A 19,568-nucleotide genomic window follows, 5' to 3' on the forward strand; every position below is an offset into this window, starting at 1 on the left:
TGTTCTCCTCTGAGACCTGGACGCTGACTGATGCCAGAGGCCCGCCTGGACTCCTCTGAGGCCGACTCCTCTGAGGCCGACTCCTCTTCCTGCTACCTTTGACCGTTGTTAGACCGTGTGTCTACGGCTGACCTGCTCAGGAGAGCACCGGCTGCTCTTCTCAGGGCCCGATCCAGCTCACCACACACTGGGTGCCCAGGACCTGGTGGGCTGGTCCAGATGCCGGGGGCGACCCCGTTAAGGAGCAGGGGACCAGGGTCAGCTGGGAGGATCCCTGGAGAGATAGGCTAGGTCCTGGACCAGGTCTGGAGGACAGAGCAGGACCAAGGTTGATCAGTGAAGTGCTGAACCGGCATACGCTCCCTCACCTGACCGGACTTCAGAAACGAATCCCATCCTAAACAAGGCTAAAGGAACTGAAATGAAAATCAAACGTGCCTGATGAACACGGAAACACCAAAAACACTAAAGAGGACACAAATAAATCACACTCCTGAGTGGGTCCACAGAAATCATCAGAAAGAGGAAAATCAAAGTTTGGTGCTGAAAATAATCTGGAAGGAAACCTCCAGACCTGCTGTAGCTGATGGAGCCATTAAAGGGCAAGTACGTCAAATATTTCATGCGCTGAGCAGCAGGTTGTTGAAGGAGGCAGAGGAAGTTAGAAGACTTGACTTGTTAACTCAGGATTGGTGCGTTTAAAGATGACGGGGTGGATCAGGATGGATGTTCTGGCAGGTTCAGGGGTTAGCCCTCAAAACCAGAATGAAAAAAATGTGTGTTCATGGTTCAGCCATGAATATGTGATTTTGGTCGTTTCTGTGCTGATGTGATGAACTAGAACGCTGCAGCAGTGTCTCTGCTGTCTGCCCTGAGGGTTAGACTCTTCTGTGTATGACACGTAAATAATGTTCAATCAATCAATCAATCCATTGATCAATCCATCGATCAGTCATGCTGGGAAGAAGCCAGCTGAAGTATCAGAACATCCCGGCTTCTTTGATGTAGTTCCTTCAAATATTGACTGATAAACAGGCAGGAGTGAAAACAGATACAACAGGATGTTCAGGAGAACATCTTGAGCTCCAGGTGTCGTTTCTGCTCGTTTCCCAGCATGCAGCGGGGTCCTGTGTGTTTGAATGAGTGAGTCTGATTGCACAGGGACTGGGATCTTAATGAGAGCTAATTGGAGCAGCCTGATGTTGTTGTTGTTGTTGCTAACGCTGATGACGAGCTTTAATGATGCTAATGATGCTAATGACATTAGCATTGTAAATGTGCCTCTTCAGCAAACACCATGAGTGCAGAAATCACCAGATAATTGGTACAGTTGTTTTTAATATGCTGCTGGGACTGAGCCTGGAGGTTTAATGGAGTTACACACAGAGACCAGTCTGGGAACGGATCAGTCACTGCATCAGAGCTGGAGCTGACCCTCTACACCAGACCAGGACCCAGGATTTATCTAAGTCCTCAACCTCAGGAACAAGTCCTGAAGTCAGTGACCGGTCAACAGCTACAGTCAGACCGGTCTGAACCAGGCTCTAGTTAATCCACCAGTCAGAGTCCACTCAGACCGGTCTAGACCAGGATTTAGTTAACCCACCAGTCAGAGTCCACTCAGACCGGTCTAGACCAGGCTCTAGTTAACCCACCAGTCAGAGTCCACTCAGACCGGTCTAGACCAGGCTTTAGTTAACCCACCAGTCAGAGTCCACTCAGACCGGTCTAGACCAGGCTTTAGTTAACCCACCAGTCAGAGTCCACTCAGACCGGTCTAGACCAGGCTCTAGTTAACCCACCAGTCAGAGTCCACTCAGACCGGTCTAGACCAGGCTCTAGTTAACCCACCAGTCAGAGTCCACTCAGACCGGTCTAGACCAGGCTTTAGTTAACCCACCAGTCAGAGTCCACTCAGACCGGTCTAGACCAGGCTTTAGTTAACCCACCAGTCAGAGTCCACTCAGACCGGTCTAGACCAGGCTTTAGTTAACCCACCAGTCAGAGTCCACTCAGACCGGTCTAGACCAGGCTCTAGTTAACCCACCAGTCAGAGTCCACTCAGACCGGTCTAGACCAGGCTTTAGTTAACCCACCAGTCAGAGTCCACTCAGACCGGTCTAGACCAGGCTCTAGTTAACCCACCAGTCAGAGTCCACTCAGACCGGTCTAGACCAGGCTCTAGTTAACCCACCAGTCAGAGTCCACTCAGACCGGTCTAGACCAGGCTCTAGTTAATCCACCAGTCAGAGTCCACTCAGACCGGTCTAGACCAGGCTCTAGTTAACCCACCAGTCAGCGGAATCGGGTTTAATGCTCTGTGGGTGTTGTGGTTTAATTTGGTACCATGTTATTTGGTGTCTAGTGGCATTCTTCATGAATGTTTCTTTCATTTGTCATTAAAGTCTAAGTTTTTATACCACAGCTTTTTAAATTTAATGTTATATTTTAATGTTTTCTTAGTTTCAGTCTTCTCTGAGTCTTTTTGAACATTTATATTTTAGTCGATAAAACATTTTAGTCTTTTTTGTGCTCTTTAGTTTCCGTCCAAAGCTCTGCGTTTTAGGAAATGTTTTAAAGATTCACAGACGCAAAGCGGCCAGGGCTGAATTATTCAAAGTTTGTTAAAGCATCCTGTGAGCTTTTAACCACAGATGATGTTTGATTTCTAAGGAAATGCTGAAGATTTCAGGGAAATAAAATCACGTTTTTTATCCTTCAGTGTGTGAAAGAAGCTTCTGGAACATTCCCCTCATTCCCAGCATCTGTTGGAGGGACCGTATCCTAAATTACAGGGTTTGTTTCCAAGACGACTGGTTCTAAGGAGCAGGAGTCTGTGTGTTGTCCTGACATGACATGCATTATTTACAGGCCGCTCTGCTCGGGAACCCTGTTATTTGGCGTGGGTGTAAGAAGCAGCAGCGTGCATGCAGAGCGCAGAGTGGCGGCTGTTGCGTAACGTTCGAGTCCCGTGTGACTTTGGAGCTTTGGCCGTGTGCAGTGAAACACTGCTGCTCTCTGCTGCAGCACAAATCCTCCTTCTGCCCGCTGAGGCGTGTGGGCTAGAGGAGATGGACGCTGCAGGGCTGTGAGTGTGTTATTATTCTCAGCAACAGCCTGGATGCTTTTATTTTGAAAAGCACAGAGCAGAGTGGTGCATTATTTTGTTAAATATCCAGACAGGAAGTCTGAGTCTTAAAAAAGAGAGCTGTCTATAGATCAGCTGACATCACTACAGTTGAACAGGGGCTCATTTCTTTATTAATAGACGTGATGGGGGGTAATAATAAATAAATATTTTGGCCTCATTGACATAGATTGTGTTAAAATTGTTGTCATGTTCACCTGTACTGCAGACAGACACTCTGAGATTTTTAGCTTTGTGTTTCTTTGGCCGTCATTTTATCATCGCTGAGTTCTCATCCATTTGAGTCCTGAGGTCGTCTACATGGAAAACACGCTCTCATACTAGCTTTAAATTAACCCCCTACTACCCAGCATGCACCGATGAGAAGATTCTGGCTTTCCTATGACACAGTGATGACCTCTGCCCTCACAGTTACTGACATGGCTGTCAGGAACGTCCGGTGAAGTTGAGGAAATTTGCTTGAAATTTTAGGAGAATTTGTTGTCTGGATATTTTGGGGAATTTGCTTAGAAAATTAAATAATTTAGATTTTCATGGGAATTTAGGGGATATGTTTGTAGAGCTTGATTTTTTTATTTTATTTGTTTTAAACTTTTAAGGGAATTTTAAAAAAATGTGATTTTTTGGGAGTCTGAATGGGGATTAGGGTTAGGGGTTGTCCTTTGAAATTTTCAGGAATTTTCATGGAAATTTGCAGGACTATTTTTAGGAATTTTCATGGAAATTTGCAGGAAGATTTTTGGAATTTGCATGGAAATTTGCAATAATATTTCAAGGATTTTGCACAGAATATTGGAGAATGCATTTGCTTAGATGTTTGGGGAATTTTTAAGAATATTTTTAGGAATTTTCATGGAAATTTAAAGGAATATTTTTCAAGGATTTTGCACAGAATTTTGGAGAATGCATTTGCTTAGATATTTGGGAAATCTTTAAGTATATTTTTAGGAATTTTCATGGAAATTTGCAGGAATATTTTTTGGATTTTGCATGGAATTTTGGAGAATGCATTTGCTTAGATATTTGGAAAATTTGTAAGAATGTTTTTTGGAATTTGAACAGAATTTTAAAGAATGCGTTTGCTTAGATATTTGGGGAATTTTTAAAGGAATTTTCATGGAAATTTGCAGGAATATTTTTAGGAATTTTCATGAAAACTTTCAGGAGTACTTTAAAGATTTTGCACAGAATTTTGGAGAATGCATTTGCTTAGATATTTGGGGAATTTTTAAGAATATTTTTTGGAATTTGCATGGAATTTTGCAGGAATATTTTTAGGAATTTTCATGGAAATTTGCAGGAATATTTTTTGGATTTTGCACAGAATATTGGAGAATGCATTTTCTTAGATATTTGGAACATTTGTAAGAATATTTTTTGGAATTTGAACAGAATTTTAAAGAATGCATTTGCTTAGATATTTGGGGAATTTTTTAAGGAATTTTCATGGAAATTTGCAGGAATATTTTTAGGAATTTTCATGAAAACTTTCAGGAGTACTTTAAAGGTTTTGCACAGAATTTTGGAGAATGCATTTGCTTAGAGATTTGGGGAATTTTTAAGAATATTTTTTGGAATTTGCATGGAATTTTGCAGGAATATTTTTAGGAATTTTCATGGAATTTTGGAGAATGCATTTGCTTAGATATTTGGGGAATTTTTAAGAATATTTTTTGGAATTTGCATGGAATTTTAAAGAATTTATCTGCTTAGATATTTGCAGGAATATTTTAAGGAATTTAATGGAAATTTGCAGGAATATTTTTAGGATTTTGCACAGGATTTTGGAGAATGCATTTTCTTAGATATTTGGGAATTTTTTTTCTAATATTTTTTAGGAATCTTCATGGAATTTTGGAGAATGCATTTACTTAAATATTTGGGGAATTGTTAAGAATATTTTTAGGAATTTGCACAGAATTTTTTAGGAATTTTTGATTCTCATGTTTCGGCTTTGTGAGAAAGGTTCACTGAGGGATTTGACGACTATTTAAAGACACCTTGGGAAAAGAATTTTAACAGAAATTTTAGGCACTTTTTTTGAAATTTGTTTGGATGTTGGAAAGGAAAATTTCCAAGAAATTCCTGCTCAAAAACGTGGCAGATTTTATAAGTTACCAGACTGTAAATATCCCAAATAGGTGGTAGAAAATAAAAACAAAAGTTCAGGTCTCAGGAGGCTAAAGATTCATTTATATGTCTTTATTGATAGAAGAGGACAGTGGATGGAATCAGAAACAGGGATGAGAGAGAGAGGAAGAGACAGGAAGTGATGTCATAGGTCAGACTAAACCACCAGGCCACCTGAATCGCACTGAGACTCAGGGTAAGAGAGGATAGGAGGATAAAACACTATTTACTGTCTGACCCTCCAGGGCTGCACACATTCAGACGCCTCTACACTAATAAATGAGTATAGTAGGGACAGCAACCTTCATTTAACCAATGGGAAGACTCCTGGTTAATAAATAAATAAATAATTTAAAAAGTACATGAAGCAGCATAAATCAGAATCAGCTTCATGAAGTAGGCGGGTCGTCAGGAGGGCAGCAGGAAATCCTCTCTGTTGTTGGGAGATAATCGATTTATTCTGCGTCAACATGGCCGCCATCATTTATTCATCATCCCAGTCAGCTGAACCAATCCCAGCCAATCAGTGCCTTCGGTTCATCCCCACTGTTTTTGTCCACCCTGAACAAAAGGAACGAGAGCATTCATGGTCAAAAGTGCCTCGTTTTCTTTTAAATAATGAGGAATAAAAACATGTTTACCCATAAATAACATAAAGCTCAGTAATCAGGCACATGTACTCTTCTGTCCATCACTGCGGCCTCGCACTCCACACCGAGACGCCAGAGTCTGAAAACCACCGCAGGACACCCAGGGAGGTTCCACACGAGACGCACATACATGATGGAGGCACGAGGATGAGGCAGCAGACAGCACACACACGTTAACGATCGCACACACACGAACACACACAAACAGAGCCGTGCACTGACTCCGAGGAGGAATATCCCTGGTTGGCATGCGAGGGCTGCTGCAGAGAGGAAAGTCTGTTTTTGTAGATTATGGAAATGACTGCATGGAGATGAAGGCTGGGAGTGTGTTCATCCATGTGTGTGTTTTCATGAGTGTGTGTGTGTGCAGTCAGAGTGTTTCCTGATGAGCTGACGGTGGTTAAACAGTAGAAAACTGACTGAGAGCCAAAATGTCGCTTTCTTTTACCGTGTGGATCAAGTTAGCTCTCACCGAGACGCTGTTTGTTTATCAGTGTGTGTTTGTGTGTGTCGGGGTGTGTTTGTGTGTGTCAGTGTGTGTCAGTGTTTGTTTGGGTGTATCAGTGTGTGTTAGTGTGTGTCAGTGTGTGTCAGTGTTTGTTAGTGTGTATCAGTGTGTGTTAGTGTGTGACAGTGTGTGTTGGTGTGTATCAGTGTGTGTTAGTGTGTATTAGTGTGTTTAAACACATATGTTTCTAGCGTGTGTGTCCTCAGCAGCGTCTGTGTGAGTGTTTTTCGTGTTGTTGTCGCAAAGAAGATAAAAACAGGCGGTCGAGGCGAGCTGATCTCAAAATAAAGCAGCGCCGTGCCCTGTGTGTGTGTAGGGGTTGGTGTGTGTTTGTGTATGTGTGCGTGTGTAGGTGTGTGTACAGCATGGATTATATTTAATGGAGAAAAATGCAAATCATGCAATTACAAGCCCCAAAGCCAAGTATTAGAATTAATGCCTGCAGCAGATGTGATGGAAATGAAGTAAATTTGTGAATAAATTAGCATACTGTACAGAGGAACCACACACACACATACACACACACACACACCCACACACACACACACACTTTGTGTTCCTTTATCATCTTCATCACATGGTGTTTGTAAAAAGAGGTCGCTGGTCTGCACACTGAGGAAGAAGAGAGCAGGTTTTTGATGCCATTACAGAAATACTGAGGATGGACTACTGAACTTCCTCTGATATCAGATATGAAAACATTTTCAGATCCATTTAAGCCAATATTTAAATATTTAAATAAATATATAATATAGATATTTAAATCAGTTTTTCAGACCTGAAACATCAGACCTCTGAACACACTTTAAAGTTTAAAGAATGAAGCTTAGCATTAGTTCATGCAGGACATGGTAGTCATCAGTTATCACCTCCTAGCTGCCACAGCCAATCACAGCTCTTCCTCTCAACAAAATCTGACATACTTCTCACCAACCCCTGCTTACATAAATACTGATGCACCACCCTGCTGCTGCGTCTGGCAGAGCTTCACCTCCTCCACCCCAGCCTCCTCCTTTATAGACTAAAGCTCCACCTCCTCCACCCCAGCCTCCTCCTTTATAGACCAAGGCCCCACCACCTCCACCCCAGCCTCCTCCTTTATAGACTAAAGCTCCACCTCCTCCACCCCAGCCTCCTCCTTTATAGACTAAAGCTGCACCTCTTCCACCCCAGTCTCCTCCTTTATAGACTAAAGCTCCACCTCCTCCACCCCAGCCTCCTCCTTTATAGACTAAAGCTCCACCTCCTCCACCCCAGCCTCCTCCTTTATAGACTAAGGCTCCACCTCCTCCACCCCAGCCTCCTCCTTTATAGACTAAAGCTGCACCTCCTCCACCCCAGCCTCCTCCTTTATAGACTAAAGCTCCACCTCCTCCACCCCAGTCTCCTCCTTTATAGACTAAAGCTCCACCTCCTCCACCCCAGCCTCCTCCTTTATAGACTAAAGCTCCACCTCCTCCACCCCAGCCTCCTCCTTTATAGACTAAAGCTCCACCTCCTCCACCCCAGCCTCCTCCTTTATAGACTAAAGCTCCACCTCCTCCACCCCAGCCTCCTCCTTTATAGACTAAAGCTCCACCTCCTCCACCCCAGTCTCCTCCTTTATAGACTAAAGCTCCACCTCCTCCACCCCAGCCTCCTCCTTTATAGACTACAGCTCCACCTCCTCCACCCCAGCCTCCTCCTTTATAGACTAAAGCTCCACCTCCTCCACCCCAGCCTCCTCCTTCATATTTATAGACTGTGATGGAGGATGAGGAGCCAGTGGAGGTCTTGAAGGATGAGGGTGGTGTGTTGGTGAGGAGGCAGGCTGCATATCGTGGGGTTTATTGAGGACTTTGGAGGATGCTGCTGCAGCCATCTAGTCAGGATGTGATGGATGAATGGATTAACGTCTCAGCTGGATGGATGCTGTCTGTGTTTTCAGGTGAAAGAGGGCAGTTTTAGTGAGTTGCGTGCAATGCTGTTGAGAGTTGAGGGTCATCAGCATAACCATGGAAACAGATGAATGAGGGGGAGAAGGTATATGATGAACAGGAGAGGGCTGAGCACTGCATCCAGGGGGACGCCCTGAGACAGAGGAGCTATGGAGGAGGAGGATCATTGATGAGGAGGAACCGGCCCAGGATAGGGCAGTACTGGTGATGTGTGAATGTTCTAGAGAGCAGGACGGTGTGGTTGATGGTGTCTAACAGCTGTTAGGTCCTGGAGGATGAGGAGAGGAGGTCATCGGTGACTTTAAGGAAGGCTGTTTCAGTGCTGTGGTGGGAACAGAAACCAGATTAGAATGGTGATGATAAAATTGCGAGTTGTACGTCTGACATGTACGGCCAATATATCATTCATATCTGCTGATATAATATCAGGCCATACTGTTCATCCTCTCTAATTATCTGAATAATTTACAGCCTCTAATCAGGATTGATCTTGTTTTTGTCTGATTGTTTCTCCTGCTCGTTCACATTTTCTCAGAGTTGAGATTTTCTATTTTTACTCCCTGGCTCTCTGAAACTCTCTCTCTCTCTCAGATTAGAGTTTTGGATCGGTGTGGATCGTTGGCCATGATGGAGAGAGAGAGAGAGAGAGAGAGGAAGCTGTGCTCCACGTTGCCGTGGAAACATTGTAGTGAAAATGTTTGATATTTCCTCTTCAGTGCGATCGTGGATGAGCTGATTTATGTTGGAATATGTTGAATTTTTAATTCCTGCTCATTAAGCGGATGCAGTCACAGAATAGTGTCGAACACTTTCAGATGTTTGTCTTCAGTCCAAAACAGAGAAGAATAAAACTGATTTAGTCTCCATCGCCTTTGATTTTAGAGACTAGCTCAAATAAAGTGTCTGTTTTATTCTGTCCTGAAGGGGTGAATATAATTCAGTCATAAATGAAGTAGTTATGGCTGCAGTATTTAAGCTCACGGAGCGGTGTTATTCCTACCAGCTGACTCTGATCCTCTCTGTCCAGACTGACTGAGGCGTTGATGGAGTCCTGCTCCTGCTGCAGGTACGCTCTCTCAGACTCACCTGTCAGTGGAGCTGTTTTCATGGCTCCACTTCCACCTCTCAGACGTGTGCTCACCTCAACCCAAGAAGAAGAGCGATAGAGAGAGACCGCTTCCTTCTGGTTACTCTCGGACTCTAAGAAAATGTAAAAATGTGAGAGCTGCTGTGGATGCAGTAAAGGAGCAGTTCCAGTAAATCTCCAGAACCATTCCTGCTCTTTCTTCAGAAATAGAAAGCCTGTGAATTAAATGACCTGGGCCGCAGTGACGTCTGACGCTCTCTCCCTCATTCACACCAACACCCCGCCTGTCAGCGTGGCGGCCTCATGGTGGCAATGTGACGGGAGAATTAATGAGTGAGGTGTTGATTTTCTCTGTGGGTGAGAATCCTTAGATAACCTCAGAAAAACACAGCTCACACTCTCACAGAGGTCCACATACTTGTTCATGTGTGTGTGGACGTGGCGTGGTGGCTCACTCAGCCGAGGTCACGTCTCCATGAGCAGACTCAGAAATCTCTTTTTTTATTCTATTTTTTTTCTAAGATTTATTTTTGGGCATTTTTGTGCCTTTATTAGGCAGAGGAGGACAGTGGATAGAGTCAGAATCAGGCTCAAGAGTGGTGGAGAGACATGCAGTAAAGGGCCTCAAGCCGGATTCAAACCCGGGCCGCCCGCGTACATGGGGTGTGCCTTTAACCACTAGGCCACCTGCTCCCCAGAAATCTGATTTTTAACCATGAATGAACCCTGAAAACGTCCTGAGATGAGAACGCCAGCTGAACTGGGTCAGTGATCAGAACTGCCTCATATGTAGGACCAACAGTCTTTGATTAGTCAGATTTACACTCTAACTACTTCCTGTTTGAAGGATTTTAATGCCCAAATAAAGATCACTCTAAAAAAAACAGGAAGAGCTGCATCTGTAAACCAGAGCCTGCATTCAAAAACCCAGATCCTCTTTAGATTCAACTTTTATATTAGACACATTTCATTAAAACCCAGATCCACTTAGCGCCCCCTACAGGCCTGCAGACTCGGTCTAAAGGATGTCACCTGTCACCTTTGTGACTTTTGAATCTGAGCTCTAATATTCAGCGTTAGTTTTCTACTCACTCATCTTACATGGCTTTTTCCAGCATGAGTTTTTATTGGATACTCCAGCGTCAGGCGTACTCCCCCCACGCAGGTTTGTCGTACATCAGTGTCAAACCGTCCCCCCTGAGACCCTGGAGGACAGGGACCCCAAACCTCTCAGCTGCATTAGTCATAACTGTAACCAGACTCTGTGCATGGAGTGATGGGTTCACTGGTCAAGGCAGTGTGGTTATCCTGGTATCTTTGGGTCCTTGGTCCGGCAACAGCACCATAGATCTTCTCCGTAGCTGGGTGTTCATGCTCGGGACGTCCTGTCTAATCAGCAGTAACTGTAGGAGGAGCCATTGATGAGAGGAGGACTGGACTGAACTATCCACCGCGGGCGCTTTTGTCTTTCTCCAAAGAAACATTGATAGTTGGAGTTACTGTTGTAGCAGAGGTTACAGTTGAGATCATCAGTATGAGGACTAATACGGGACAACGGACAGAGGACTCATTTTTCATTTGATATGTGGAGTTTTAACATGGTTTCCAGTTAACGGAGCACTGGTCAGTTATCAGCTGCTAGGTTATGGTAGCAGCTAACAGGCTAACTAAGAGCTAACGGTGCTAATGTGAAGCTAAGCTCTGCTGTTGTTAATGTGTTGAACACAGGTGTGTGTATTGTGTTCATACAACTTACACAAAGACAAATAAGAGAAAGTCTTTCTCAGTCATATTAAAGGTCTGGTCGTGAAGAATATGCGTGTCCAGGCTGTAATAACAGGATAAGAATTACTCAGGTTTACTGATACCTCAGTTTCTACTGTCCCAGTCTTGGTTCAGGTTCAGTTTCAGAGTTTCTGATTCATTTTTTGCTGCTGTAAAATGCAGGTTAATGGTCACATGGCTGTTAGTCGTTCTGAATGGCCGGGGTTGTTGAGGACGAACCGTCACTTTGGCTGAAACTCTGCCTGAGCTGACATGAAAAAGTGGGCGGTATCTGTTGATCTCTGCACTGGCAACAGATGGCGCCACATACATCACAGAGCAGCACATCAGATAGGAGAACAGGTTTCCACCTGTAGGGGGCAGTCACCACAGATCCAGAGGTTTAATCTGAATAAAGGACTCTTAGTCTCGAAGTTTTTGTTGTTTTAACGTGACGTGTGTATTTGTGGAACACGTCTGAGCCATAAATGATAAAGTGGTGTAATTAAACTCTCAGAAAAGTTGGAGCACCGTATCAGGCCGTAAATGTGCAAACAAACAGGGACATAAAAAGTGGTGGTAGTGGGAGCTGATTTATCAGGACGTTTCACAGTTATGAGAGCGAGATACAAACACGTCTCTCTCAATGACAACAGCCAACAGATGGCTCTATATCACCGAGCACGCCGCCGCCGCTCCGTTTGCTCCCTCTCTCTCTGTTAGCTCTGTGTGTGTGACGCTGTAATGGCTTCAGTTACTACAACGAGCAAACATTGATCCTGGCAACACAACAACATCTGTGGGCTGTTCCACAACCGGCGAGTGTTAGACAGCAGAGGAAGCCGACCACGCTGCAGCAGAGAGAGAGAGACCGGCGTGGAGGTAGAGAGGGTTAAAAACACACTCGTGACTCTGATACACCTCACACTCACACTCTAAATAGGCAGCTAAACAGCCAATCCAACCATGAGGCTTCATGGCTGATGCTCTGAGAAAGAGTAAAAATAGACTGAGCAGAGTGCTGCCATAAACAGGAGACCATTAAAGACACAGCATTTATGTGCATTCAGTAGGAGGATGTAGTCTTGTTCTTGGCGTTCTGAGTTTGGTGTTTAAATCAGACGGTGATGGGCGAGGAGAGACCAGAGACGAGGACTGCAGAGTCAGATCTGATCAGGAGGTTAGACGTAACCAGCTGGAGTACAGTGGACACTAAGGATGCCCAAATAGTTTGATACCACGCTTTCACGTCAAACTTTAATGATCATGGATGGGATGACCTTCCAAGGCATGGATTTGCTAGATTCCATGTCTGGCATCAGGGAAATTCACCTTGCAAAGCTCCAGTCAGCATTGTTTGAGCCGAACCCGTTTATCACTGTTGAGGACAATGAGATGGTAGCTATGGGCGGGGTTTAACGCCTTTGCACATAAACTACAGCAGTGTTTGTAATGGAGCTGCACATGCATGCTACCTCATTTTGTCTTGTTGCTCAGATCGACCCGTAGTGTTCATCCAGTCACCTCTAGAAACTTAATAAACTTAATGAAACGTCATTCGCCTCCCAAGCACAGAGAACGGGAGCTTCCCCAGATGGATGTGAAATATATTCACGTAACGGGATATAACCCCGTCTGGTGTGTCAGGTTTGGATGGGAATGCATGTTTCAGGAATTAGTCAGGCCCACAGGGCCAACTAGGGCAGTGATACTCAACGTGAGGCTCTTTCATGTCTAAATCTGAAATATTATTACCCTGGAAAACCATAAAAAAGGGAAACTTTGACCTCAGAATTATCCATTGCAGTTTGTTTCCCACGCTTATACAGCAGGCTTTAATTGTCAAAATATTTTTTGTCTGTATGTTTTCATTACCCTTATTTACATTTTTTTGCCTTTTTCACCAGTTTTTGCCTCTTTTATCCTGCTTTTCGCAAAATATATTTTTCCCTTTTTGCTGCTTTTTAACCATTTAAGGTGCCTCTTGCCATTATATGTCACTTTTTCCCATTTTCCCCTCACCTTTTTGCCACTTTTTATCATTATTGCCACCTGTAAGTCTATTTTGTGTCACGTCTCACCCATTTCTGCCACTTTTTCCTCCACATTTTTGTCATTTTCGTCAAGATTTTGCCATTTTCTGCTATTTTACTCCTCTCCACCCATTTTTGGCCACTTTTTTGCAGCTTTTACCTATTTTGCCAGCTTTAAGGTATTTTTATTGCTATTTTTCACCACTTAGATTGTGGCTTTTGTAAAGGTATTTTTCAACTATTTGGCTCTTTGGTTGAGCAGGGTGGAGTAACACTGATCCAGGGTCTTGCCAGTGTTTTCGGGGGGGGGGGTGTCCCTTGGTGTTAGGATATTGCTGATATTTTTGTTCAGCGGTGTGGCTGTTCTGGGATCCCCCTGACCTTCCACAAGCCTGTGAAAACATCAAACAACAGAAGATGTTCAGTCTTTTCTGTGCCTTTAAGGAAAGTCTGAGAAAGGGAGAGAAGCAGCAAAAACCCAGAGCAGAGCAGAGCAGGCATCAGTGACAACAGTATGACACTGATGAAGTCAGATAAAGGAGGAGGAGCTGGGGTGGAGGAGTGTTGCATAAGCAGCTTTCAGAGGGAGAAGCAAAGCATAACCAGGCTAGAGCAGTTTAAATATGGCAGCACGAGTTTGATAAGAGTGAATCAGCTGGCCGTCAGCTCATCTCATATATATGGTACCGTCAACTCTGCATGCCTGAACTAATGCTATACACTCAACTTTTATGGGTTTTATTCCCTGCTAAATATTACAGCATGAGCAGGAGGTGCAGAGAGAAATCGATATTGTCCAAAGAGCTGATAGTGAGGATGAACACGGGATAGTCAGATCAGGACACATCAGTGGTAGAGAACATAGATTTTGGATAGAGATTCTTGTGTCTGTGCACTGTTGGAGTCTAGTAGACCTCATGGATGCTGTGGCAGTGAGGTGAGGTGTTATTTTCTACCTCAAACACTCCAGAGATGCTGCTCCATAGCTGTGATTTATAGAGCATGCTCCGTGCATAAATGCTGACCAGAAATATTTCCTGACGACGGCTGAGATGTAAAAATGTGAGGAATGATGAACAGAAGGAGCCCAGATGTGATGACCTGAAAACATCGTCCATCTTTGTTTTCCTTTTAAAACTTCAGGGATTCATGATGAACAGGCTTAAATCGCCTTTAGATTCTCTGAGAGCGAGGAGACGGAGAGCAGGATGAACGCATGGCCTCGGGTGACCGGGACAGCGACCGCCAGCCCCGTGTCCGTGTGGTGTTCTTGGGTCACACCCCGCCTCACATCAGCCAAAACCATCTGTCAGCTACACGACCAGGACAGAAAAACACACATCTGGTCAGAGCTTGCCCTTCTCTCTCTCCTAGTGTGTGGGGCAGTCAAACAGTCAGAAGGCCATGGCCGCTCTGTAAACTATCGATCTGTGGATGATTCACTGTCTCTGTGTGTTAGGGGATTTATCCTGACTGAAACTGAACCGCACTCACACACACAGAACTATACACAGATGAACCAGATCCTACAGGAGGGGGCGGGGCCAAAAAACAGCCTTAAAGGGCATGTTTGTCATTTACTCTGGTCTTAATCACGGACACTGATTTGTTCTGCTGTTGCATTCTAAACTCAGGTTGAGCCAGGGTTAGGGACATTTACAAGCAAACCAACTAATGTGATGCATAAGGTAGAGGAGTTTTCCCTAATATCCACGTCAGTAAAGCTGATGCTGATTTAACTCTCTCTTAATCTGCAGAAGTCCATAAAAGGGTGCCGTGTCTTTGTGCTCAACCTGGGGTAAGCCCCAAAGTCTTAGGGGCAAAAATCTAAGATAAGTGTTATCAAAGTTAGCAGGAGATGTCTCAAAATTCCTTCTCATCTTGTATTCCTTGCACACCAGTATGCACTCACTGCAGAGTAAGCACACAAGCCATGCACAGAAGTCTCCCTCCATTCACTGTTCTCTGAATCTACTGTTTGTTTTTTAGGGTAGAATAGACATTTTGTCTGGTGTAATGGGTAATGTGCTCATGCGCATGTCCACAAGGGCTGAAAGTTGACGCTGAGATGCTAAAGTGAAGAGCAAGGCATGTGTCAACACCCCACCATAGAGCTCTGCTATGAGCCTCCAACACCCCACCATAGAGGTCTGCTATGAGCCTCCAACACCCCACCATAGAGCTCTGCTATGAGCCTCCAACACCCCACCATAGAGCTCTGCTATGAGCCTCCAACACCCCACCATAGAGGTCTGCTATGAGCCTCCAACACCCCACCATAGAGCTCTGCTATGAGCCTCAAACACCCCACCATAGAGCTCTGCTATGAGCCTCAAACACCCCACCATAGAGCTCTGCTATGAGCCTCCAACACCCCACCATAGAGCTCTGCTATGAGCCTCCAACACCCCACCATAGAGCTCTGCTATGAGCCTCAAACACCCCACCATAGAGCTCTGCTATGAGCCTCCAACACCCCACCATAGAGGTCTGCTATGAGCCTCAAACACCCCACCATAGAGGTCTGCTATGAGCCTCAAACACCCCACCATAGAGCTCTGCTATGAGCCTCCAACACCCCACCATAGAGCTCTGCTATGAGCCTCCAACACCCCACCATAGAGGTCGGCTATGAGCCTCCAACACCCCACCATAGAGCTCTGCTATGAGCCTCCAACACCCCACCATAGAGCTCTGCTATGAGCCTCAAACACCCCACCATAGAGGTCTGCTATGAGCCTCAAACACCCCACCATAGAGCTCTGCTATGAGCCTCCAACACCCCACCATAGAGCTCTGCTATGAGCCTCCAACACCCCACCATAGAGCTCTGCTATGAGCCTCCAACACCCCACCATAGAGCTCTGCTATGAGCCTCAAACACCCCACCATAGAGGTCTGCTATGAGCCTCAAACACCCCACCATAGAGCTCTGCTATGAGCCTCCAACACCCCACCATAGAGCTCTGCTATGAGCCTCCAACACCCCACCATAGAGGTCTGCTATGAGCCTCAAACACCCCACCATAGAGCTCTGCTATGAGCCTCCAACACCCCACCATAGAGGTCTGCTATGAGCCTCCAACACCCCACCATAGAGCTCTGCTATGAGCCTCAAACACCCCACCATAGAGGTCTGCTATGAGCCTCCAACACCCCACCATAGAGCTCTGCTATGAGCCTCAAACACCCCACCATAGAGCTCTGCTTTGAGCCTCCAACACCCCACCATAGAGCTCTGCTATGAGCCTCCAACACCCCACCATAGAGCTCTGCTATGAGCCTCCAACACCCCACCATAATGGTCTGCTATGAGCCTCCAACACCCCACCATAGAGCTCTGCTATGAGCCTCCAACACCCCACCATAGAGGTCTGCTATGAGCCTCCAACACCCCACCATAGAGGTCTGCTATGAGCCTCCAACACCCCACCATAGAGCTCTGCTATGAGCCTCCAACACCCCACCATAGAGCTCTGCTATGAGCCTCAAACACCCCACCATAGAGGTCTGCTATGAGCCTCCAACACCCCACCATAGAGGTCTGCTATGAGCCTCCAACACCCCACCATAGAGGTCTGCTATGAGCCTCCAACACCCCACCATAGAGGTCTGCTATGAGCCTCCAACACCCCACCATAGAGGTCTGCTATGAGCCTCAAACACCCCACCATAGAGCTCTGCTATGAGCCTCCAACACCCCACCATAGAGCTCTGCTATGAGCCTCCAACACCCCACCATAGAGCTCTGCTATGAGCCTCAAACACCCCACCATAGAGGTCTGCTATGAGCCTCCAACACCCCACCATAGAGCTCTGCTATGAGCCTCCAACACCCCACCATAATGGTCTGCTATGAGCCTCCAACACCCTATGTTACATATTCATTTTTTATGGCAATTAAAAATAAGAAATCACCCAATACTTGGATTTCCAGACTACTATTTTTAACTCAAACCGTGGACAGATGTCTGTATACTCTGAGTGTTTTAGTAGAGTCATCAGCACAGTTAGAAACCAAGCAGAGACTTAATAACAGGGTAAAGGAGAATAACGAGGAAGAATCAGATGATGATGCAGAAAACGAAGAGGACAATGACGAAGAATAAAAAGAAGAAATGGAAGAAGAAGAGAGCGGTGAAAACATTTTTGGGGAATGCTGCTCTCATTCACAGTGGCACCTCCTCCTCCTCCTCCTCCTCCTCCTCCTCCTCCTCCTGGTTCCCTCACTACCCACACATACACAGATCCATCCATAATAGATGCTGCTGTAGGCAGACTCTGGTGGGTTGGACTTTAAAGAGCAGCTGGATGTTCAGGAGGACCGCTGAGGAAGATGGTAGAGCAGGTACTTCTCTGTTATTCCTCCTTCTCTCCTTCGTCTCCATCCCTCTCTCATCCTCTCTCTCTCTCTCTCTTTTTGTGCTGCGACTGCAGAAGGCAGCATGCTGCATGCTCCTCTCTCTCTCGCTCTCACTTTCTCTCTCTCTCTCTGTTTATGCAGTAGATTTGGTTCGCAGCGCTGCGTGCTCTGTTTTTGTCGATGTGTTCATGCAGCTTTCTTTCTCTCTAGTAGAAAAGAGTCGATGCGTTTGGAGAGAGAGCTGCAGCGCTGCTTTAAAAACCAAACCGAGGAATCCTGCCAGCTGAAATGGTTCTGTTTGTGGATGATTTACATTATTTATCATGATGCAGGGGTATGCTTCAGTGTTGTGTCTGTGCTGTAACAATAGGCTCTAACCCTGGTGTATGTGTTGGTTTCTGACTGATGTCAGCTCTCTGTTCCTACTAGCAGCGAGGGAATCCCTTCATGAAGAGACTCCACTGTAAAAGGTGGAGGAAAACACCCTGAAATTCAGCGGAGGCTGACAGAGGAGAAAACATCTGGGATCTGCTGGAGGAGCAGAAAAGTCAGAGGTTCATTAAGAAAGCGAGTGTGTTTACCAGTGTTTATGTCACCTTTTCATTTATTTAGATGAAGAGCAGATGGTCCATTTTTAAAGCTTTATTAGAGGCCTTTAACAGTCAGTGTCTCCAGTCTGGGTTTGCTCAGACGTTTTCTCCATGAACTCACAGAGAAGTCTAAGTTTACTCTCACACGTGCAGCACACAGCTGGAGGTTCTCCATCTCACACGTCTCAAAGTTCTGGAAATGCTCAGTTTGGTTTAGAGGAGGGGCGGCGCCCTGCAGGATGAAGATCACTGGTCTATAATGGCGGCTGATCCTAGAGGAATGGAATAAAACATCTGAACGGATGTTTATGGACATTTAAGTAGAGTATAAAGCAACATAATGGGAAAATGACTGATGCAAGACTGTTAGTTATTTCTACAAGGTTGAATTGTATTCTGGTTATACAGATTTGATTTAATACCTGATTTTCCATCTTTAAAGTGTGCTGCATCCTACAGTTAAAACATGTCACTATTTTAGCAGCATAATGATGTGAACCACAGACATGCGGATTGTTTCAGCCATGATCAAACTTCAGAAGAAAAACAAACATGGAGGATCAACATCCTCAGCTGGCTGTCCTGGCGTACATAAAAATATATATTAAATATTTCTGACTCCAGATCAGGGAGGCTCTGAAGAGTTTGGGAGGAGGATGAGGTCTAGAGGAAGATGGGCGGGGCTAGATGACACCTAGAAAGACTGTTGACAATCATGCAGGATTTACTGCACTGTATGTGCATTTGATGATGTGTTAGCTTGTTGCTAATGCTAAGAGCAGTTAGTCCCTGGGTCATCGGAGTCCAGCTCCTGTTTCTCACCAGCCTTCCTCTTTCTCCCGTCTGTCGTGGTCGTCCCTCGTCGACTCATCATGAAGACAGAGATGTTGTTGTCAGAGCTCCTCCTTTTCCTCCGTCTCATCGTTCATCTCTGCTGTAGTTTGTTTACATCTGTGACTGCTGCTCATGCTGCGCTCTTCTTTATATTCTGCTGGACTGAGACATCGAGATGTCTTAAAGCCAGAGAAGTTCAGGACTACCTCTCCTCTCTTTAGTATAGAAGGATGGATTACAGAACCGGTGTCCACTTTGTTGTTCCCAGAGTCTGAACAGTCAGTAAAAAGGCTTTTAGGTTCTCTGCAGACTGAATTCAAACTGTTAAACCTGGTGACTCTGGAGTTTTAAATCCCTAAATGTTCTGTCTGCTGATGTTTTATGATTACTGTATTTGTAGATTTTATGAACCGTTTAGGTTTGAGCGTGTTTGATTTTTGAAACCTTGTTGCTGCTGATCTTGGCTCTCTCTACCTTGAAAAGAGAAACCTGATATCAGTGGGACTACTCTGGTCAAATTAGAA

General features: G+C 45.1%; 1 protein-coding gene across 5 annotated transcripts in view; it reads left to right on the forward strand.

Moving 5' to 3' along the window:
* Window positions 1–19,568, forward strand: part of rbfox1 (RNA binding fox-1 homolog 1) — a 294,065-nt gene that overhangs the window by 198,212 nt on the left and 76,285 nt on the right. The window contains exon 1 of one of the 5 annotated variants that reach the window (XM_041816740.1): window positions 17,534–17,605. The exons of the other annotated variants lie outside the window; for them this stretch is intronic. Coding sequence (XP_041672674.1) covers window positions 17,594–17,605 — 12 coding nt within the window. The 5' untranslated portion in view covers window positions 17,534–17,593. Of the gene's footprint in view, window positions 1–17,533; window positions 17,606–19,568 lie in introns of those variants that run through there. 5 annotated transcript variants of the gene reach the window in all.

The sequence above is a fragment of the Cheilinus undulatus genome, linkage group 21 (genome assembly GCF_018320785.1).
Source record: "Cheilinus undulatus linkage group 21, ASM1832078v1, whole genome shotgun sequence".
In the NCBI taxonomy this organism is placed as follows: Eukaryota; Metazoa; Chordata; class Actinopteri; order Labriformes; family Labridae; genus Cheilinus; species Cheilinus undulatus.